This window comes from Myxocyprinus asiaticus, chromosome 43, assembly GCF_019703515.2.
Source record: "Myxocyprinus asiaticus isolate MX2 ecotype Aquarium Trade chromosome 43, UBuf_Myxa_2, whole genome shotgun sequence".
NCBI classification, from domain to species: Eukaryota; Metazoa; Chordata; class Actinopteri; order Cypriniformes; family Catostomidae; genus Myxocyprinus; species Myxocyprinus asiaticus.
This window is the reverse complement of record NC_059386.1, coordinates 32,278,120-32,298,366: the sequence shown is the minus strand read 5'-3', so window position 1 is coordinate 32,298,366 and position 20,247 is coordinate 32,278,120. Positions and strand designations below refer to the sequence as shown.

General features: G+C 36.8%; 1 protein-coding gene across 1 annotated transcript in view; it reads right to left on the bottom strand.

Annotated features, from left to right (window-relative positions):
* Positions 1-400: 400 nt before the first annotated feature.
* The window catches only part of LOC127433339 (seizure 6-like protein), a 54,587-nt gene continuing 34,740 nt past the window's right edge, over positions 401-20,247 (bottom strand). Inside the window, exons 4-17 of the mRNA XM_051685144.1 lie at positions 19,593-19,788; positions 17,146-17,331; positions 14,295-14,466; positions 14,053-14,222; positions 12,339-12,533; positions 9,817-9,955; positions 9,411-9,607; positions 7,911-8,105; positions 6,644-6,835; positions 6,329-6,523; positions 2,131-2,166; positions 1,832-1,946; positions 1,321-1,426; positions 401-1,193 (exon numbers count right to left, since the gene is read on the bottom strand). Coding sequence (XP_051541104.1) covers positions 1,164-1,193; positions 1,321-1,426; positions 1,832-1,946; positions 2,131-2,166; positions 6,329-6,523; positions 6,644-6,835; positions 7,911-8,105; positions 9,411-9,607; positions 9,817-9,955; positions 12,339-12,533; positions 14,053-14,222; positions 14,295-14,466; positions 17,146-17,331; positions 19,593-19,788 — 2,124 coding nt within the window. The 3' untranslated portion in view covers positions 401-1,163. The remainder of the gene's footprint in view (positions 1,194-1,320; positions 1,427-1,831; positions 1,947-2,130; positions 2,167-6,328; positions 6,524-6,643; positions 6,836-7,910; positions 8,106-9,410; positions 9,608-9,816; positions 9,956-12,338; positions 12,534-14,052; positions 14,223-14,294; positions 14,467-17,145; positions 17,332-19,592; positions 19,789-20,247) is intronic.

Genomic DNA, 20,247 nt, shown 5'->3' with positions numbered 1-20,247 from the left:
ATTACACTCTTCACTTTTCAAGAGATCCCATTCGAAAAAAAAAATTCTCAATTCTCCAATGGGTAGATTTTGTCAGATTTTATGTGCAAAATTAGTAACAGTGCAGGCAGGGGCGGACTGGCCACAGGGAGAACCGGGACTTTTCCCGGTGGGCCGTTTGCGAAACAGGGCCAAACGGGCGGCGATAAGTTGAGACGGGCTGCCACATTATGCCAAACGTGCCGCAACTGGCTGAAGATGGCCGCAAAACGGCGCCACGATATGCAGAAAAGGACAGCGACAGCCCCCCGCCCCCGGAACAGTTTCTCTCCCCAGTCCGCCCCTGAGTGCAGCATAAATGTCCTAATTCTTTCAGAGCCCTTTTGAAATAAAACACTTTAATAAAACCAGGACACACATCTGTGTTAAAAAAGATTTAAATGTATTTATTTATTTAACATTTCTTTTTTCATTCATCTCTGAAATGAAGTATTCATTATCATCAGCAGAGAACATTTCACATATACTTCAAAATAAATACATTTTGGTCTCTGCTGTAGTAGGACGTCACTTACAGGGAAAAAATACTACTTTAAAACCTGCACTACAAACTGCTCTAAGTACAAAGACTTAAAAAATGACAGCAGGCAGGACAGGCCACAAACACACACAGACGGCGCCACCACGACACCTTTATATCAGAACAAAGTGTTTCACATACTCCAAGGTTTGACTTTTCCAATAAGTCAAGTTGTTGAGGTGAAAGAACATTGTACAAACTCATTCATTTGCTTTTACTCTCACATTGTCACGTCACACTTAGGCTTTGTTCAGACAGGCAGCAGAAATCTGATTTTTTACCAAAACCAAACCAAATCGGATTTATGTGCATTGTTAACAAAGCCTTATACGTTCATACATACGCATGATTGTGAATGGTAAATGAGGACCCTCCACTGTAAGTGCATATGTGTCATAAAACCACAGTAACTTCTACAGGCCGACCTGTTTCTGCACTGATACTTCCTGTTTCACAACCCCTCCCGAGACCCTCTCTCTCTCTCTGCTCATTAGCGTTCCTGTCCTCTGGAGGTTGGGGAGGTAGGGAAAGTGGAATTGTCAGGAGCTATTTACATCACTTCCTCTAAGCACTGCAGCAATACGGGACGTCTCTGCGTGTCTCTTCATATGGACACCTCATATTCTCTCGTGTCCTGTAAAACAGAACCAAAAGAGACACCCTGGAAATGATGTGATCATGCAAAAACCAAAAGTCTGAGACTTAAACTTGATAAAAAAAATCTGTATGAATTATTTTGTGACTGTAAGGTAGAAACTTACCCCTCCAGTCTCATAGAGAGGGTTGTCAAACTCTGTTTCCACAGTGATCTGGCTGTAGGGATGTGGATACATTAGAGGCAGTCTCAGGTTTGAATGGTAACGACACCTGAGGAACCGAGAACAACTTTTGTTTAGGGTTCAAAAACAGCATCTGCTCACTCGTTTCACCAAACTACACATATCGTTGTGTTTTAAAGCGACGACACACTTCATTAAGAAACCAATCTCATTTCACAAAACTAATAGACAGTATCACTAAGCAATATTTTTATTAGTACACATACCTAATAAAAACGTAACATGGCTGAACTCATAAAAAGGTAGTCAATTATTTAGGAATAGTTTGACATTATGACATTTACTGTAGATGATGCAGTCTAGAACCCTGCTAGAATGAAGCTCTTAATCTAATTTGAAATGAGGGGACATTTCAGTAGATTTACCTGCATGAGTGGTCTTGTTACCCTGTTTTTGTATGATACTTGTTAATTCCAGCGTCTATATTGCTCACCTTGTGACGTAGATGTAGGTTCCTCCCAGTAAGACAGACACTAACAGCACTAGTATAAATATAGCTAGAGCCATGCTCCCCCCATCAAAAGAGGAGTCCGCCGCAGCCTCAGCCACTAGACAAGATACAAGGATGATAAATGGCAATAACCATATTCCATTTGAATCTGTTTACCCAGTATAAAAACCAGCAAATATGTGATAATGTCTCTCTGATAATAACATACTGCTGCTTGTGATATTATAGGCTCGCTACTTTAGAACCTATGGTTAAAATCAAACCAAAATAATAAAACTTACCCTCTAATGCATGATGGCTAGAGCACTCATGATTGGCTGAAAATATCAGAAATAAAAATTTAATATCTCATATACAAGATATAATATGATTAAAATAAGAGCGGTCTTATAATTGCATTTGTTTACTATATAGTACTGCTCTGAGGAATGTTTTTCCACAAGACAAAATAATAATTGAAATTAGTAATTGCGATTAATTTGAAAAATATTGCGATAGTGATTTGAACTGCGATATGATTATTTAATTGTTTCCTTTTAACCAAAATTAAGTCATGGGCAAACATGCTCAACAGCCAATATAAAGTCTGTTCAAGAAAGGGTGTTCACACTTGAGACACTTTTAAAAAGTACCAGACTAAATAAATACAAAATACAGTAAAACATAGAGGGGAAAAAAACAGATTCACATTGTTTCTGTTAACTGTGTACCTGTTTTTGTCAATTTTGTGATAGCGTCTTAGCCCACTTTTCCATCCTGATCTCATAAACATTACATGACTGTGGCAACATTTTTGCGAAACAAAATTACGTGCTTCATAACATGCTTTGCTGGAGTTTCCCAGTAAAGTGTCCAGCGGTGGGCGCCAAACGGGAGTGAAATGGTGTCGTAATCAGACGAGGTTTTAAAGGTGAATATTAGATGGAGGTTTTAGTGAGTAAAATGTACCACCCTAACCTAAAACTTCAACCTAAACCTAACCAATAGTGTCCAAAAAGCAAATGAGAGATAAACAAAACTGGCATCCTTACCCTAAACCAACACCTAAACTTAACCGATAGTGTTCTAAAAGCCAATGTGACATGAAAAGCACATTTACTATAGCAACCAGCTCATTTCGTGTCACTTCTACGACACTTTCGTTTCATGTGTCAGCTTGCGTGCTTAGCTAGGCTCGAGCCTCGGCCTTATGAGTCCAAAGTCCAACACTCTATCAGGTGAGCTACAGCGGAAGTTAATTACACTGGAATAAGTGTGTAAATGTACACTGGTGACCAAAAGTTTGGAATAATGTACAGGTTTTGCCCTTATGGAAAGAAATGAGTACTTTTATTCACCAAAGTGGCATTCAACTGATCACAATGTATAATCAGGACATTAATAACATGAAAAATTACTATTAAAATTTGAAAAAAATGTTCAGAACTTCTTAAACTACTTCAAAGAGTTCTCATCAAAAAATCCTCCACGTGCAGCAATGACAGCTTTGCAGATCCTTGTTATTCTAGCTGTCAGTTTGTCCAGATACTCCAGTGACATTTCACCCCACACTTCCTGTAGCACTTGCCATAGATGTGGCTGTCTTGTCGAGCACTTCTCACACACCTTACAGTCTAGCTGATCCCACAAAAGCTCAATGGGGTTAAGATCCATAACACTCTTTTCCAATTATCTGTTGTCCAATGTCTGTGTTTCTTTGCCCACTCGAACCTTTTCTTTTCTCATCTCAAAAGTGGCTTTTTCTTTGCAATTCTTCCCATAAGGCCTGCACCCCTGAGTCTTCTCTTTACTGTTGTACAAGAAACTGGTGTTGAGCGGGTAGAATTCAATGAAGCTGTCAGCTGAGGACATGTGAGGCATCTATTTCTCAAACTAGAGACTCTGATGTACTTATCCTCTTGTTTAGTTGTACATCTGGTCTTCCACATCTCTTTCTGTCCTTGTTAGAGCCAGTTGTTCTTTGTCTTTGAAGACTGTAGTGTACAACTTTGTATGAAATCTTCAGTTTTTATGGCAATTTCAAGCATTGTATAGCCTTCATTCCTCAAAACAATGATTGGCTGACGAGTTTCTAGAGAAAGCTGTTTCTTTTTTGCCATTTTTGACCTAATATTGATCTTAAGACATGCCAGTCTATTGCATACTGTGGCAACTCAAAAACAAACACAATGTTAAGCTTCATTTAACAAGCCAAATAGCTTTCAGCTGTGTTTGATATAATGCAAGTGATTTTCTAGTACCAAATTATCAATTTAGCATGATTACTCAAGGATAAAGTGTTGGAGTGATGGCTGCTGGAAATGGAGCCTGTCTAGATTTGATCAAAAATGACTTTTTTCAAACAGTGATGGTTTTGTTTTTTTACATCAGTAATGTCCTGACTATACTTTGTGATCAGCTGAATGCCACTTTGGTGAATTAAAGTACCAATTTCCTTCTGAAACAGCAAAATCTGTACATTATTCCAAACTTGGCCACCAGTGTAGGTGAGTCTGTAATACAAGCATTAAAATTAATAGTTTTTCAAATGATGTGTGAGAGTAAAAGTGTTTTGATATCAGAGTTTGAGTAATGGAGCAAAAAAAAAAAAAAAAAAAAAAGGGGGGGTTTTAGAGTCATAATCAACCATTGTAGTCGTGATTTGTGTGAAAGTGAATTAAACTCACAGTTGTTGTAGCATCTAAACAGTGTTAATTTTAGAAGTCGACCGATAGTGGATTTTGCCAATAACGATAACTAAGGTGGCGGAAAAGGCCGATAACCTTTTAATCGGCCGATTGTTTTTAAATTCGATTTAAAGAATGAAAAATGACTATACTATGATGGGCACAGACATAGAGGCTACAAGAGTCCAGCATGAATAAAATCCCAGATTCAGTTTACTGTTCAACCAAATCCCTAAAATAACAACAACAAAAAATGAAGATTTGGTGCAAAATGTGGGACTTTCAACTGTAAACAAGCCCAAGACACAATTCAATACAGATTACTTGATTATCTAATCAAAATAGTGCCAGCCACAGAGGAATAATAAAAAACTATCGGCATAGATTTTTGCAGATAACGATAGTTTCAAAAAGTAACTATCGGCACCGATTAATCGGCAAAACTGATATATCGGTCTACCTCTAGATAATTTCACCAGAAAACTGCAGCGAAACGTAGAAAATGGAATGTAAAAGTCAGTTTGCAAAATTGTAGTTATAATAACGTTCATTCTATGAGACTAGGTTGCACTTTCCATCATTCTTTTTTGGAACCCAATAATTAGTTATTATTAAGTTAAGAAATTACTATGTAAATATATTTTTGAATAATATTAAGAAAAAAATTATAATTATTATTATTATAAAACCGTCCCATATTTATGTGATATTTTCTTTACCTGAATTTGGCATAGCTATGCAGACCTTCATTTTGGCGAAAGCTTTTATTTTGGCAGTACACTGAAGGAAGAACGGCCTTTACTGCAGATAAATGCTCTCATCCACTCTTCTTTCCACAAAAAAAAACAAAACTTGTTATTAGGTTACTTTAGATTTGGATAGTGACTTTTAGCAACCAAGCATATTTGGAATTATGCAAATGTGCGAATAGTGAATCTAAAGTGCTGTAAATTTAATGCGCTCAGCTCATTAGCCTCACACATGCTCAGTGTGTGCAGACTCAGTGTGTGCAGTCTTTGCAGTCATATTGTGATTTAGATTTTATTTTGATTAATTGTCCAGCCCTAACTGAAATTACACTAGTTTAACTGTTTAACTGCTATCGCATATTAAGAAACAATGGGAATGTAAACACATATTATCCTTTTTTAACAGGATAAAGTTTCAATAATTTAAATTATTATTTTGTCTTATGGAATGTACTGCATGTACATATCTGTTGTTATGCAGCTTCTTCAGGGAAGTACAAATGCTGCATTTACATCGTCTCGGAATTACTGAAATACTGAGATGACAACTTGGTCATTCTACTCAGAGCTGTTCATGTTCTAGGAGCTCAGATGCTATGGCAACACTCATAAAGTCAAAGTGGCTTTATTGTTGATGACAGCAAAATATTTATCACACCATTAATTCATTAATTCACCTCTATATGTTGTTTCAAAATGTTTAAGAACAAAGAAAGTGTTCCAGGTAACAATGGCATATCAAACAGAAATGTATGTGTTCACTACCATTAACTGTTGGCATTGGTTCTTTTTACAAGACGTCACGACTGTCAAGTCTGAGCTTTTTTCACAATTCTGATTTATTAACGTGTTCTACGAAGACTTGAATGCTTTTTAACAAGTCGAAATCTTGTAATTATGATGTGAACGCACAATAAATATAAAATCCAAATGCAACTGTTGTGAGTGCCATTACTTTTTACTCTCACAGATTCAGCAAGGGGTGTGTAAACTTATGAGCAAAACTACATGTAACAGTGTTTGCATGCTAATTATTTTCCAAATACCATAAATCTAACTCTTACCTCTGCAAAGTGGTAATGGACCACTCCAAAATGAGGGATTTCCTAGAATGCACTTAATGGCCATCTCACCAATGAGCTCATGGCCTTGGTAGCACATGAAGGTTAGAGATTCTCCCGGCAGGTAAAGTCTTTTTGACAAGATCTGGTAGCCGTTGTCAGGAAGTCCAGGATTCTCACATGATACAGACTCTTCCGCTAATGTACAGAAAAAAAATACAATTAAGAAAAATTAGGCTGGTGTTTAGATTATGTGATAGTACAAGTTTAACGAGATAACCATCATTATTTCAGATAAAAACCTTTGTGGCAACTCACAGACACAATGTGGCAAGTGAGATGTCCAAACTGGGGTGCCGGGCTCACGGCCGTAGCAAGTAAGTGTGGCGCCACCCTGCAGGATAAATCCGGGAATGCAGCTATACTGAATGGTGGTGCCAACCAGCAGTTTGGGATCAGACAGAGTGCGTGTGGAGTGTTCCACGTGGCCAGGGTCTGTGCAGTACATAACTAATAAATAAAAGAAAGAGAAAAAGACAGAATTGAGAAAGACAACAAGGTGCCAAGATAATGAGTTTGATTCCAACGTAATGAGTGGACTGATAAAATGTATAGCTTTAATGCACTGTAAGTCAACTGGGACAAAAGTATCTTCCAAAAGCATATATGTTTGCCTTTTTCAGGCATCGATAATCGGAAGATTTTCCAAATGATTATCAATATGTATCGGGATTGTTTTCAGATATAAATAGGGCTGCTCTTTGCACAATAGTCTTTGTCTTTTCAAACATATTTATCAACACAACTTTGCTAAAGTGTGAGCGTCACGGTAAATTAAAGGGGGTCCCACAACAGTCACTGCTCAGCGTCAAAATTCTGCAGCGTCACAGAGCTCAACTCGCATAGTTTTCATTGAAATTCGACCCAAACCATTATCAAAGTACAAATATTATTTACTCTAGCCATCACTGGATGATATATTGTGTCTATGTATCTTTCATATAGCCAACACAATGTATTTTCAGTTACAAGTATGTCGTTTTGTGGTTTGACAGCTTGAATGAAAGACCTATTCAAGGCTACGTACAGAAGGCTACATACAGAGAAACTGCATAATAAACATCCCCATTTCTAATCATTTAGTTTGCGCAGTTACAGCAGTTTCATACACTAACCTGCAAACTCATCAACGTCACTTTGTTCATTCTTGAACAAGTACAAAAACCTTCGTAACTTTGGACTGCCATCTGTTGCACCGCATCAGCTCGTCCTGTGTGTGTCAAGGAGCTCTAAAATACGGTGTGTGTGTGATACCTGTGCCCTTCCTTCCCGCGACAGTAAATGGAATATCACCCTCTTGTGGTCTCCCAATGCTATTACGCAAGACTACATAAACAGAAGGCCAACCGAAATGGAAAGCACGCAAATTAGGCTTCTAATTTAAATGTCAGCTAATTTGAACATATCGAGGCCTCAAAAATATTTAGATAAAATAATGTGCCGATCAATAATCAACATATTAATATTTTATGGCATCCTTAATATGTGCAAATGTAAAATAGATATAAATACATAAATAACTCACTCTTCTCACAAAAGGGGGGCTGGGTGCTCCAGTTCAGGTCAACCTGACAGATCAGAGTTTCACTACCCACGAGGTCATACCCCGGGTCACACTGATACGTGATGCGAGCTCCACGGACCAGGGCTGTATGAGAGGTGGTCTTCCAACCGTTCTGTATTTCAGGTAGGTCCGGACAGGAGTCGTTGCGAGACACCTCTGAGAAAATGATGGCGAAACAGATTTCAGACCTTTTTTATTTATTAATTAATTTGACAGCAATAATCATGTTATTTTTCATATTTATGTTTCAAAGAAGTATCAACTTTGTCTCAGATGTTTCTCCTAAAATTCCTTAGAAGAAAGAGATACAAATGAGACTCAAAAGAGAAATATTGACCTACTATTTAGTAAGAGTATAGAGTTTGAAAATTTATTTGGATAGCATAGCTCAGATAATTTGACCTTGGAAGAATTTGATCAGAAGTTCATATTGTTATCTCTGACTTTTGATTGCAGACTTTGGTATCTTGGCAAATCTGAGCACTGTTGAGATCTCTTCTGAAATTCTAGAGGAGATGCATGTGAGATTACTGGGGTACTTTTTCTCAGAAGAAAACAAAATGAGAAGCAGGTGACTTGCAAAATGAGAAACAGGAGATGCAAAAGTCTCCATTCACTCTCCATTTAGTCCCATTGCTGTCTAGGAGAAACAATTGAGATCTTAAAGAGATCTCATTTGTGATATTTCTTTCCTATTGGTAGGAGGGGGATTAAGATTGAGAAATGATGGGAGCTGGAATCGAACATACATCGCCTGCACGAGTGTGACTGTTCAATGTTTTAGAGCACGTGCTAATGCTAACTGCAAGGCTACAGCTACAACTGTTTCATTCTTTTTCATAAGATTTGAGTTGTACTTGGACAAAAAAATAAATATATTTAAAGGGTCTTTTAAGTAAAAGGCAGTTTTTCAACAGATCAATTATTCCTAAAATTTGTCAGGCATGTTTGTGTAGCTGCGCTAATCAAAACAAGTAATTTTTAAGTGTACAGCACTTTTTTGCAATACACATCATTTCAAATCATGCTGTAATATACTCTTTTGACTGTGACCTTGTTTGGACACGTTCTACACATGAGCACTTCAGTACTATTTTAGTGCAGTATATGGCAGGCGTATCCACAGATGTGGATTTTCCGCGTGCAGCCCAGTTTTTCTAGACACGTGGACTGCACTGTGTACGAAAACCAAAGTATACTTTGGCCTTAAAGGGCGCTGTAATCTTCTTCTATGATCAGTTTTCTCTTTCAGGTCAACTACTGTGATGGCAGAACAACAGTCTGAAGAAAATCTTGCATGTTTATAGCTAGCTACATGACTCGTAATAAATAACTGCGTAACATGACTCCTGGAAATTGCGTAAAGCGAGCTAATCAGATTGGAGCTTATGCGTTATGCATGGGCATACTGTCTGACTAGTAATGGACAACTGTAAACAAACAAAACAAATGTGTCTTTACCCATGTAGTTGATGATGAATCCCTCTCCTTTCCCAAAGACCAGACCAGCTGGATCAGAGTGGAACGTGACGGTGAGGTCAGGGGTCGAGGAGGACATCTTGAACGGGCTGGTGCCCCCCACAAACTGCCCCAGAATACGTGTTGTGACCTCATCGCCATCCAGAATGGTTAACATATCACTGTCGCTCAGATTCAATCTAATGAGAAAGAGAGAGTGGGAGAGAGAGAGGTGGGGAGTGTGTAGGAGGAAATAAGAAAACGCACGAGTCATTCAAGCCGTTTTGGTGAGTCATAGCCTTCAGCAGGTCTGTGGGTTTCATTCGATTTGAGCAGCAGCTTGACGTGGCAGCCACCAGCAGACCTGACTGTTGTTGTTATCAGCACAGAATGTTCCAGAAAAACTTACAGCTGTACGTCCAACAGAACACGTTTGTCCTCGCCAACGTGAATTCTCCAGTTGCAGTCCTCGCCCTCCCCGTACCATTCAGGCCAGTTTGGGGACAGAATAACACCGCTGGGGCCAGACAGGTCACCGCCACAGAGAGCTGCAGGGAGAAGAGATAGGTGCATATCATTATGAGGGTATCTCATATTTTATCTAACATTTAACAAGTCATGTTTCCATCTAGGGTACGAATTTAATTTCTGCACAAAACTGGAATATCGCAAAAACAATTTCTGAAAAAAGCAGCGCTTCCATCCCTTGTGTTTAAGAGAACAAAATCGTCACTTCTGGGGAATTTAGTGCCAATAAGCCACTGTTGCTCTTTCATAAAATGTAATGAATAATTTGGGGTTTTGAGCATGCAGATCATCATTTTGATGACAAGCTTTGTGTCCAGAGCAACATTTCAGATGCTATGCAATGATGTTGATGATATTCTCTGAGCAAATTATGTGTTCACATGACTTTTATGATGCACATCTATATTCCTATATAAATGTCTTCGGTAACACTTTACAATAAGGTTTCATTCGTTAACATTAGTTAATGCATTAGGTATCATGAACAAACAATTAACAATATATATATTTACGGTAGGTATTTTTTTAAATCTTTGTTAATGTTAGTTCATAAAAATACAACTGTTCATTGTTAGTGCATTAACTAATGTTGACATATACAACTTTTGATTTAAAAAATCTATTAGAATATGTAATGAAATTAAGTAATGAAATTAACATTAACCAAGATTATTAAATGCTGCACAACTAAGTATAGTTAATTGTTAGTTCATGTTAACTAATGTTGTTAACTAATGTTAACAAATTGAACCGTTTTGTAAAGTCAGGGCCATTTCTGAGCATGTGGGGGCCCTAAGCGAATTCCTACTTGGAGGCCCACCCAAGAATGACACCACAATTGTCATAAACAAATATGAATATATTAACTTAAAATTGGACTATATTAATTACACAAAACGCATAAAATGTACAATATTTTAAAACAAATAAATAAATAAATATACTAATTAAGAATAAATGACTATAAATAACAATATAACTATATATATATATATATACAAAGAATTTATATAAATATAAAAATAAAAACAGACCTTGCTTTGGGGGGCCCCCTGGTGGCTCAGGGGCCATAAGCGACCACTTATACCACTTATAGCTAGAAACAGCCCTGTGAAAAGTGTTAACATGTCTTCTTATCGAATAAAACATGTATCAACCTCAAGCATTTTAAATGCACATTTTGGAGATTTTATTAGCATCTTAGTGTTTCCATCAAGCATTTTATATGCAATATCCTAAAATTAGCATAAAATGCATGAATAGAAACGCAGCTACAGTTTTAATGTTGTCCATTTATGTACAAAACTTCAACTGAATTAATGCACTGAAATGGTCACTACAATGTCTGGATTGGCCTAGAATTGACTATTATATATTATGTGCCCTAGTACATTTTTTACACTGGTGTGTATATACACTAATAACACATGGAAACACGGCAAATGTTCAAGACACAATTTGTATCCTTTTATTTTTTCATTTCTTTGTTGCCCTCATTATATCTTGAATACTACTGAAAGATTACCATGTTCATGTACCAATATTTACGTTACTCCTAGGCACTTCAAAGAATACCATGGTACTACCAAAAAAACAACAACATGGAAATACCATGTTACATGCTACATTTTGGTCACTGAGGCTAACAATCTCCTTTTGTGTTCCATGGTTTCAAACAACATGAGGTTGAGAAATTGATGTCAGAATTTTCATTTTTCGGTAAACTATCCCTTTAACATGATTCATTTGTTGCCTTGCAAGCTCTGATATTTTCTTCAGGAAATGCATATTTAGAATTCTATTACCGGTATAATATATTACATAACTGGATTAAATTGCATAGTATTATTTTTACATCCTTGTATCTAGAGCCACTGTCAAAAGAGAAAGTAGTCAAAATTATCCTTCACAGTAAGAATTATTCTCTGAAGTGTGCAATGTACACAATGTCAGTTAGCTGTGTTAATTGCCATATTAATTGCTTGTGACAAGATAACAAGCATTTGTAACACACTATGTGGGTTAACCAATGTTATACTCAGCTGTTATGTGTTTCGACCTGTTATCAGTCACAAAACATTTTTTTTTATTTTGCTAAAAATGTATTACAACACGGTTAAATGTAGGGCAACAACTAAACTCAAGACCATTGTGATAATCAGGCATACTTGTGAGTACATTCTATCAGCCTAGAAGCAAAAAAATAAATAAAAATACAACAAAAAACACAGAGGCCTTTTTCAATATTAACACACCATTTACATACTATGCCATTCCAATGCCATAATTAGAGAATTATCTAATTAGCTTCACACCTGCCATTCCCAGACAATTATTGCTTAGAAATATAAATGTTATCTTGTAGTGATGTGTATCATGTAACGTTATGATTCATGAGTGTACCTTTGCAGAGGGGCTCTGTGTCGTTCCAGTAGGGGTCTCGTGTGTTGATGCACTCGATGACGGGAGGGCCCTGCTCCAGTGAGTGGCCCGGGTCACAGGCGAACTGCACGACTGTACCCACACCATAGGTTAAGTCTGTTGTGCTGAAATTTCCATTTTGGATGTACGGCTCATAGCAGTGTCCCTTTTCAAACGCTAAATGTGAAACATTAGAGCCAGTTATGTTATCTTAGTCAGAACCAGATCCGTTTAAAAAAATACTGGAACCGAAAGATTTTTATGACATTTTCAGTTAGTTAACAGTTCTCAAACATGCATTTTCTTGGGGGACTGGGTAGCTCAGTGGTAAAGACACTGGCTACTACCCGTGGAGTTTGCTAGTTCGAATCCCAGGGCATGCTGAGTGACTCCAGCTAGGTCTCCTAAGCAACCAAATTGGCCCGGTTGCTAAGGAGGGTAGAGTCACACAGGGTAACCTCCTCATGATCTCTATAATGTGGTTCACTCTCGGTGGGGCGCGTGGCGAGTTGTGCGTGGATGCTGAGGTGGATGGCGTGAAGCCTCCACACGTGTTGTATCTCCTCGGTAACACGCTCAACAAGCCACGTGATAAGATGCGCAGGTTGACGGTCTCAGATGCAGAGGCAGCTGAGATTCGTTCTCCACCACCCGGATTGAGGCGAGTCACTACGCCACCACGAGGACTTAGAGCACATTGAGAATTGGGCATTCCAAATTGGGAGAAAATGGGAGAAAATCCCCCAAAAAACAAACAAAAAAATACATGCATTTTCGCAAATGCAGACACGACATCAAACACAAATAGTATCAGCTAGCATTCAGCGGCACTGCAATACAGCATGTCCAGTTTAGTCTGATTCCCGAACAAATACTCTTATGAGTCACCCTTACAAAAATCGAGAGTTCATGGCAAATTTGTCGCAAATTCGCTGCAAGTTTGTGGCTAGTTTGCCAGAACTCTTGATGTTTTGTAAGGCCGGTTATTTTGAATCTACACAGCAAAACATACACCTACTTACATCGAGTTCTTTTTAGTGAGTTCAGAGTTGAACAGGAAGTCATTCATCATTTCGTCAAATCCAACTCGTCATGAGATTTAAATCAAGTAATTACTGGATGGTTGCTGATATGACAATGTGTAGTTAAAGATACACATTATGTGTACTGATGTAATGAGTGAATGAATAAAATGAATGAATACAATATCTTAATTAAAAAGCCTGTTTAAACACAACTTTTGCAAGAATCTGTTCTGTTAAAATATAAAATGATCTCATCATTTGGTAAGAACTGAATTTTTTATTTCCAGATATTTCTTTTTAAAAAGTACTAAAAGAATCATTAAATGAACTGTTAAGGAATCGTTGTTAAATTTCTTACTACTCCCATCCCCACTTAAAGGAATATTCCAGGTTCAATACAAGTTAAGTTCAATCGACAGCATTTGTGGCATAATTTTGATAACAACAAAAAATAATTTCAACTTGTCCCTCCTTTTCTTTAAAAAAAGCAAAAATCTGGGTGACATTGAGGCACTTTCAATGGTTGACTGTTGACTGTTCAGCCGGTTTCCGCCTCCTCCTTGTGTAACCTCGTTACAGTGAAGTTAGTTAATGCAAGTACTTGTTGGGGCCACTGTATATTCAATTTGACTTGTCCACCTAACATGTTTTGTGCCAAAGATGTCACCTACCCTCAAAGCGGATGTTAAATCCAGTGTTGTGGTTGTTTGGCTGGTCTGTTATAAACTGGACCCGAACAGACGGGCCCTCGCTGATCACTCCCTCAAATGGGATTGGACCACCACGGCCGGAATCAAACAGAACCACTGAACCAGCATCGAGACCGCTCCATAAGACAAGCCTAAATCAAGGGAGGAGGGGTGAATCTTTGATTTACATGCAAAATGCATGCAAAAGAATCATACATACTGACCTGTCTGTTGGACCCAACACCATTCTTTCCAAGTGCAGGTGCAGCCTCTGGCCATTAGGGGCCTCCAAGGACCAAGAACAGCTGCGATCCAGAGTACTGTTATGGCCTGAATGGGGTGAGGGGGACAACACCCGGCCTACCGAGGCGTTTTTTATGACACCTCCACATAAAGCTTAAAAGGAACAAAAACAATCAGTAACAGACAGTGGGGTCTTTAATTCATTAAAAAAATATATAAATAATAAAATTCTTACTACTGATTGATTTTTACAAGGGCTGTCAATCTATCACAATTTTGTAAAAAATTAAATACACAAAGCGCTGATTAATTAATTGAATTAATCACATTTAAAAAAAAAAAAAAGTCCCCCAAATAAAGATGATTTATTATATAATATTTTATATATATATATATATATATATATATATATATATATATATATATATATATATATATATATATATTAAATATTATAATTTAGACAATTCAAATACATAACATCACATACATATATTGTGGCAGCAGACAAGTAAAGCATTTCTACAATACAAAAATATTGTTTGTTTAATTTATAATTTTTATTATATTATTATTGAACATAACCCTATTATTGGACTACTTCCATCTGAGCTTATTTTAACTGTTGGTCTATGTACTCATGCAGGGCCAGTCAACCCATTAGGCAACATAGGCGAGCGCCTAGGGCGGCATCGCTTCGGGGGCGCTGATCTACTGAGCCAATAAGTATGTGTTCAATCTGTGTCAAACAAAATGTGCCCTGTGTGTTCCGATGACGTGTTGTGGCGCTCCCCATGGAACAAATGGACCGTGTACTAAATGCCTTACTTACCATACTACTCTTACTGTTTCTGTTATACCTGTGTTTGGCAAAAAAAACTGTGAGAGTAGTATGGATAGTATGCCATTGTGAACACGGCCATAAACTCGTGAATCGAAGTGATGCCTGATGCGTGAATTAATCAGTCTTTTGAGTCGGTTCTTCTCAATGGATTTGTCTAACGTGCAGTCTGAATCGTTTGAAGCACTTTGTCATGCAGTAAAACAGTAACAGGATGCTTTAGAAGACAGAGAACAAAAACAACGCTGAATGAAGCAGATATTTACTTACAATTCATTTAAATAAAATCTGCAGTTGCATTCAATCGTTTGCCGGTGATGAAGATCATGTGCGAGTGCGAGTGCAGTCTGTGAACGATTGTCTACTGCAGATAAAGATACTTTCTAAATAAAAGTGTATCAAAAAACGTACATTACATGAAAGTGCTTAAAAGTACCAAAACCAAACCAATACCATGTTTTTTGGAGTAGCCTTCCATATAAATACCATGATATAGATCTACTGTATATAATAAAAATACCAAGGTTTTACCATATTGTACCATCACTGTACCATGATACTGCCACAGCAGGCTTTTGAGAAAACATTGATAAACCTCATCTTGTGCTGTGTAATGTGAAAAGGTGACAATATGTTTTTTGTCCATTCATTAACGCTACACAATATATATAGGCTACTAAAGAAAATGTTGAAACGATGCTCCTAAAATCATCAGAAATGAATGCTTTGGTGCTGTTTTTGCTAAATGAATAAATAAAAGAAATAATTTTAAACCCCTATAGTACAATAGATTGTGTACTTGATGGGTCCCAGACTCACCAGTATTGATGAAAGCCTATAAATGTGCCTGCTGTGAAATATACTGTACAATGTGCATAGATATATATATAGTGCACTGTGCCTTTTTTAACACCTTAGACCACTTAACTTGGTTTACAAATACTTTACATTAAAGTTATTCCTACATATAGTGATACCCATTTATGATGCCATAACATGCACTTGCATATTTCGTCCCAACACTGTTATAATTAAAGTTTTGCTAGTTTTGGTTTATACACATTAGGATGTGTTATGTGTTAATTTGTACTTTTTTTGTGTAAAAAGTAATACATAGCTCTCTAATAACTTTACAGGGGGGTGGGGGGTGGGTTGATACTGGAGGGTCTCGCCTAGGGTGCCAAATGGGGTAGGACCGGCACTGTACTCATGTATCAGATTGATGCTTTTAGAGCGTCTCGCTTTGGTTGCATCACGTTTCACTAGTTTTCAGCATCTCTAGTCATAAGCGCTGTTTTTTAGAACTCTATGTCAAGTTAAATGTAATTTAAAATGTTAAAAAATGCGTCTCGTGATCCCTGCATTCTGTTGTGCACGGTCTAACTGTCTTTGAGCACAAAACCACATCTGTGGATGGCTGTGCTGCCTGTTGCTCTCGGTGGTTTGACGAGGCATGTTGCATGTAGAGCTGGCATGCTGACTGCCCCCTACTGCCACATCAAAGTGGCACATGAAGCTTGATGGACATTCCATATTACGGAATTTGGAGGGCATGATAAATTTTTTTGAACGCGTTATTTTTCATATGATTAATCGCACTTAATGCATTAAATCGACAGATCTAATTTGAACATTTTCTAAACATTTTCGTGGTGTTTTCCCATACAAAAGTGCCACAATGCTAGAGTGCTTAGCATGTAGGTACTAAAGAGTGGTTGTTAGGGGCCATTCACACCAAATGCATTTTTGCATCCATCCGTGCTGTTTTCCCAATTGTTTTCCCAAGTAGACATTCACTAGATGTACATTTTTGACTGCTGTGCCATGTCTCGCTGTTTTTTTCAGCATCTGGTACAACGAAACGCATGATTTGATGTAATCATTCAACGTCTGAAGCACAAAGAATGCGGGATGAGTTACACACAAAAAGTTTCATACTTGGGGTTAATGGTTAGTTCAAATCTGTTTGTGTGAATCTGTCTGTCTCTCACCTCTGCAGCTGGGCTCATGTTTGCTCCACACAGGAAGTGATGCATTGAGACAGGTGAGGGTGTCGTCGCCCTGCAGTTGGTATCCCATATGGCACTGGAAATGGGCCGTACCTCCAGGATGCAAGTTTTTCACTGACACCTCACCAAAATGAGGCCGTCTGGGTAGGGCGCAACTCAGACGGAAAACTAGACAAGAAAGAGACAGTGTCTGATTCTTAACTTCCAGGAATATTCATGTGTAGATCAAATATTTAAATATACCCACAGTTTAATATACACATATGTTGGTGATAGTTTCTTGATGATATTACTTAGCACAAGTCAATTATGAGTGAAATGAATGTTAAACCCACTCATTAAAACACTGATTAAAACAAACTGTATACAAAACAGAATAAGAGAAATGAGCCCCTGAGTCAATCTACAAGTGTATTAGTCATGGCAGAAGCTATTAGTTATATAACTGAGCAAATTAACCAAATGGGAAATTATTCAATTAAAAGTTTGGGGGCAAAGAATGTACAACAACAACTCATAACAAGTTAAATGAGAGCATCATTAGTACAGAGACTTCCTGATAGGGATGATTTTAACATTTACACAAGCACCAGTAGGACTCTGTGGGCCATATTATTATAGAAACATTATACTTTTATGTAAAAGAGCAATTATCGCTATAAATCCTCAGTGCAAGACCCAAAACAAGGTCTTTTAGTTAAAACATGATAGACTGTTTGGTGCAGGGCTAACAATGCCCAACAGTGTATGTACATGCATCACTGGAGATTTTTGTCATTTCTGTCATTTTTTTCTAAAAATCATCAAAATTCCCACCACAGTGTAATTTCCAGCACATCTCAAATTCTGTATCATGATTAATAGAATTCCTTGGTGGAAATGACGCTGATGTAAATTAATTTATTTTTGTTTTTTAAATAAAATGGCTTGATTTTTTTTGTCTTGCTAGTCTTATTTCATAGCTAACATTTTATGTATCCTAAATATACACAATTAAATATCTTCACACTTTTTGCATAATTTGGCAAAATTACAGCTCGACTGGAAATGACGCCCAATGAAAATATTCTGCTCACAAGTGATATTTCCTTTTTTTCTTTGTTTTCTTCAAACATCACTTGTCTCTTACACTTAAAAAAATAAAAATAAAATAAAAGATTGTGGTGAAGTAAATATAGCTGAAAACATTAAGAACTTTCTACATTGAATAAGTTAGGTACACCATTTTTATTGTTAATTTGGTTGTCACTTTTAGTAACTTCTTGTTTTGTGCAGTCTGAAGTTTATTTCTACTTTAAATTACCCATTGATTTAAAAATAATATCTGTTGCCATCATCGTGTTTTGTGCACCAAGTTTTGAGTTCTGTGTGTGCAGCTCTGTATCTTGTTTCTATCTCCAGTAATGTAAGGAAAGTTCAAAAAGTGACATTCAAATAAAATGGTTATTTACATTTTACTACATTTAATTAAGTAACATGTATATCATATTACTAAGTAAAAGTTACTGTATTTACTAACATGTTTAAGTTAAATGTATTCACTCACTTAAATCAATATTAGGCTATGTCATGATGTTAAATAGATTTAACATAATTTACTGATTTACTGAGAAAAACTGTGTGCAAAATGTATTAAATCTTACAAGTAATTTGTTTTCAGTGTATTTAATCTCAAGCATGCTCTTCACTGACACTTTGGCGACTTGGTTAATAAGTGCACAAACATTTGGAAACTTTATTAGAGGCAAATTTGTTTGGTGTGGAAATGATGGCACAACTGTGTGACAACAGTTTTTTGTCATAATTTTTGTAAAAATTGATAGAAATAATTCTTAAACAATAAATATTGAAATGGTTGATGTTATCTCTTTGTTTATAGTTTTAAACATTTAATTATTGCTATTTTTATAATGGATTTTCACATTGTAGTAGTAAAAGAGGAAAAGCTAAAAAAAGGCATTAAAAATAAATGAAGTTCAGTTATCCCCCCCCAAAAAAAAACCCATACAAAATTGAAAGCTGAAAGAAGACTTATTCTTAAAAAAATTGAAAGTGGAAGAAATGTATACTGTGCGTGAAATATAATGAGTCTAAAGCAACATGTTTCTTCCAAAATGGAATAATTGGCTTTGTCATTGTACTAAGGCCAAAACAAATGATTAAAATATTATCTAGAAATATTATGTTTACAGCATATCTTTTCATCATCTTTTTCCTACCCAATAATTGAATATTAAATATATTTTTACATTTAATTGAAATGTATTTGTATAGAACTTTTACAATAAATATTGTGAGAAAATTGTACTATACAACCAGTGACACTTTGCAAAGTCTTTTTTTGTTCTCACATTTTTTGCAGACCCCTAACACCCCTGGGTGGCAGCAGACCCCAGTTTGAAAACCCCTGGTTTGAAAAAAGAACTCACTTTGGTAATGTAGCTGGAACATGCCGACGCCTCCCTCTGGAGATGACCGGTAGAACACAGAGATTGTATTAGTTGGACTGCGGATGACCTGACCTTCCACCAGAAGCGTCTGATTAGCCAGCACGAGTAAGGCGCCGCCTTCATCAATGCCTCTGATTGACAGCTGCTCGCTCTCTGACAGATTTACATTTTTGACCTACAACAAACCCAATACACTATAAGATACTTCAAAGAATAGCATGGTACATGTTTAGAAAACTTTGGTAATATCACGGTACTTTCTATTACTGTGATGTATGTCAGAGATATACTTCTATTTGATAATTCACTGAATTTAATTTTGAATAAACTATAAAATATTAAACACAGTCACTAGATGGTACTGTGGTATTAAAGGAATGTTCCAGATTCCATACAACTTAAGTTAATTTGACAGAATTTGTTGCATAATGCTGATTACCGCAGAAAACAATTTTGAATAAAAAATTTAAAAAATGCAGTTACAGTAATGGAAGTGAATCAGAGGGGCCAGTCCATAAACATTAAACATAAATAAATAAAAATCTCTAATTTTAGTGTTATAAAGGGTTTACAGCATTGCATCATCATGGCAATGTTGTGAAAGTTGTAATACTGTAATAACTTTTCTCTGATA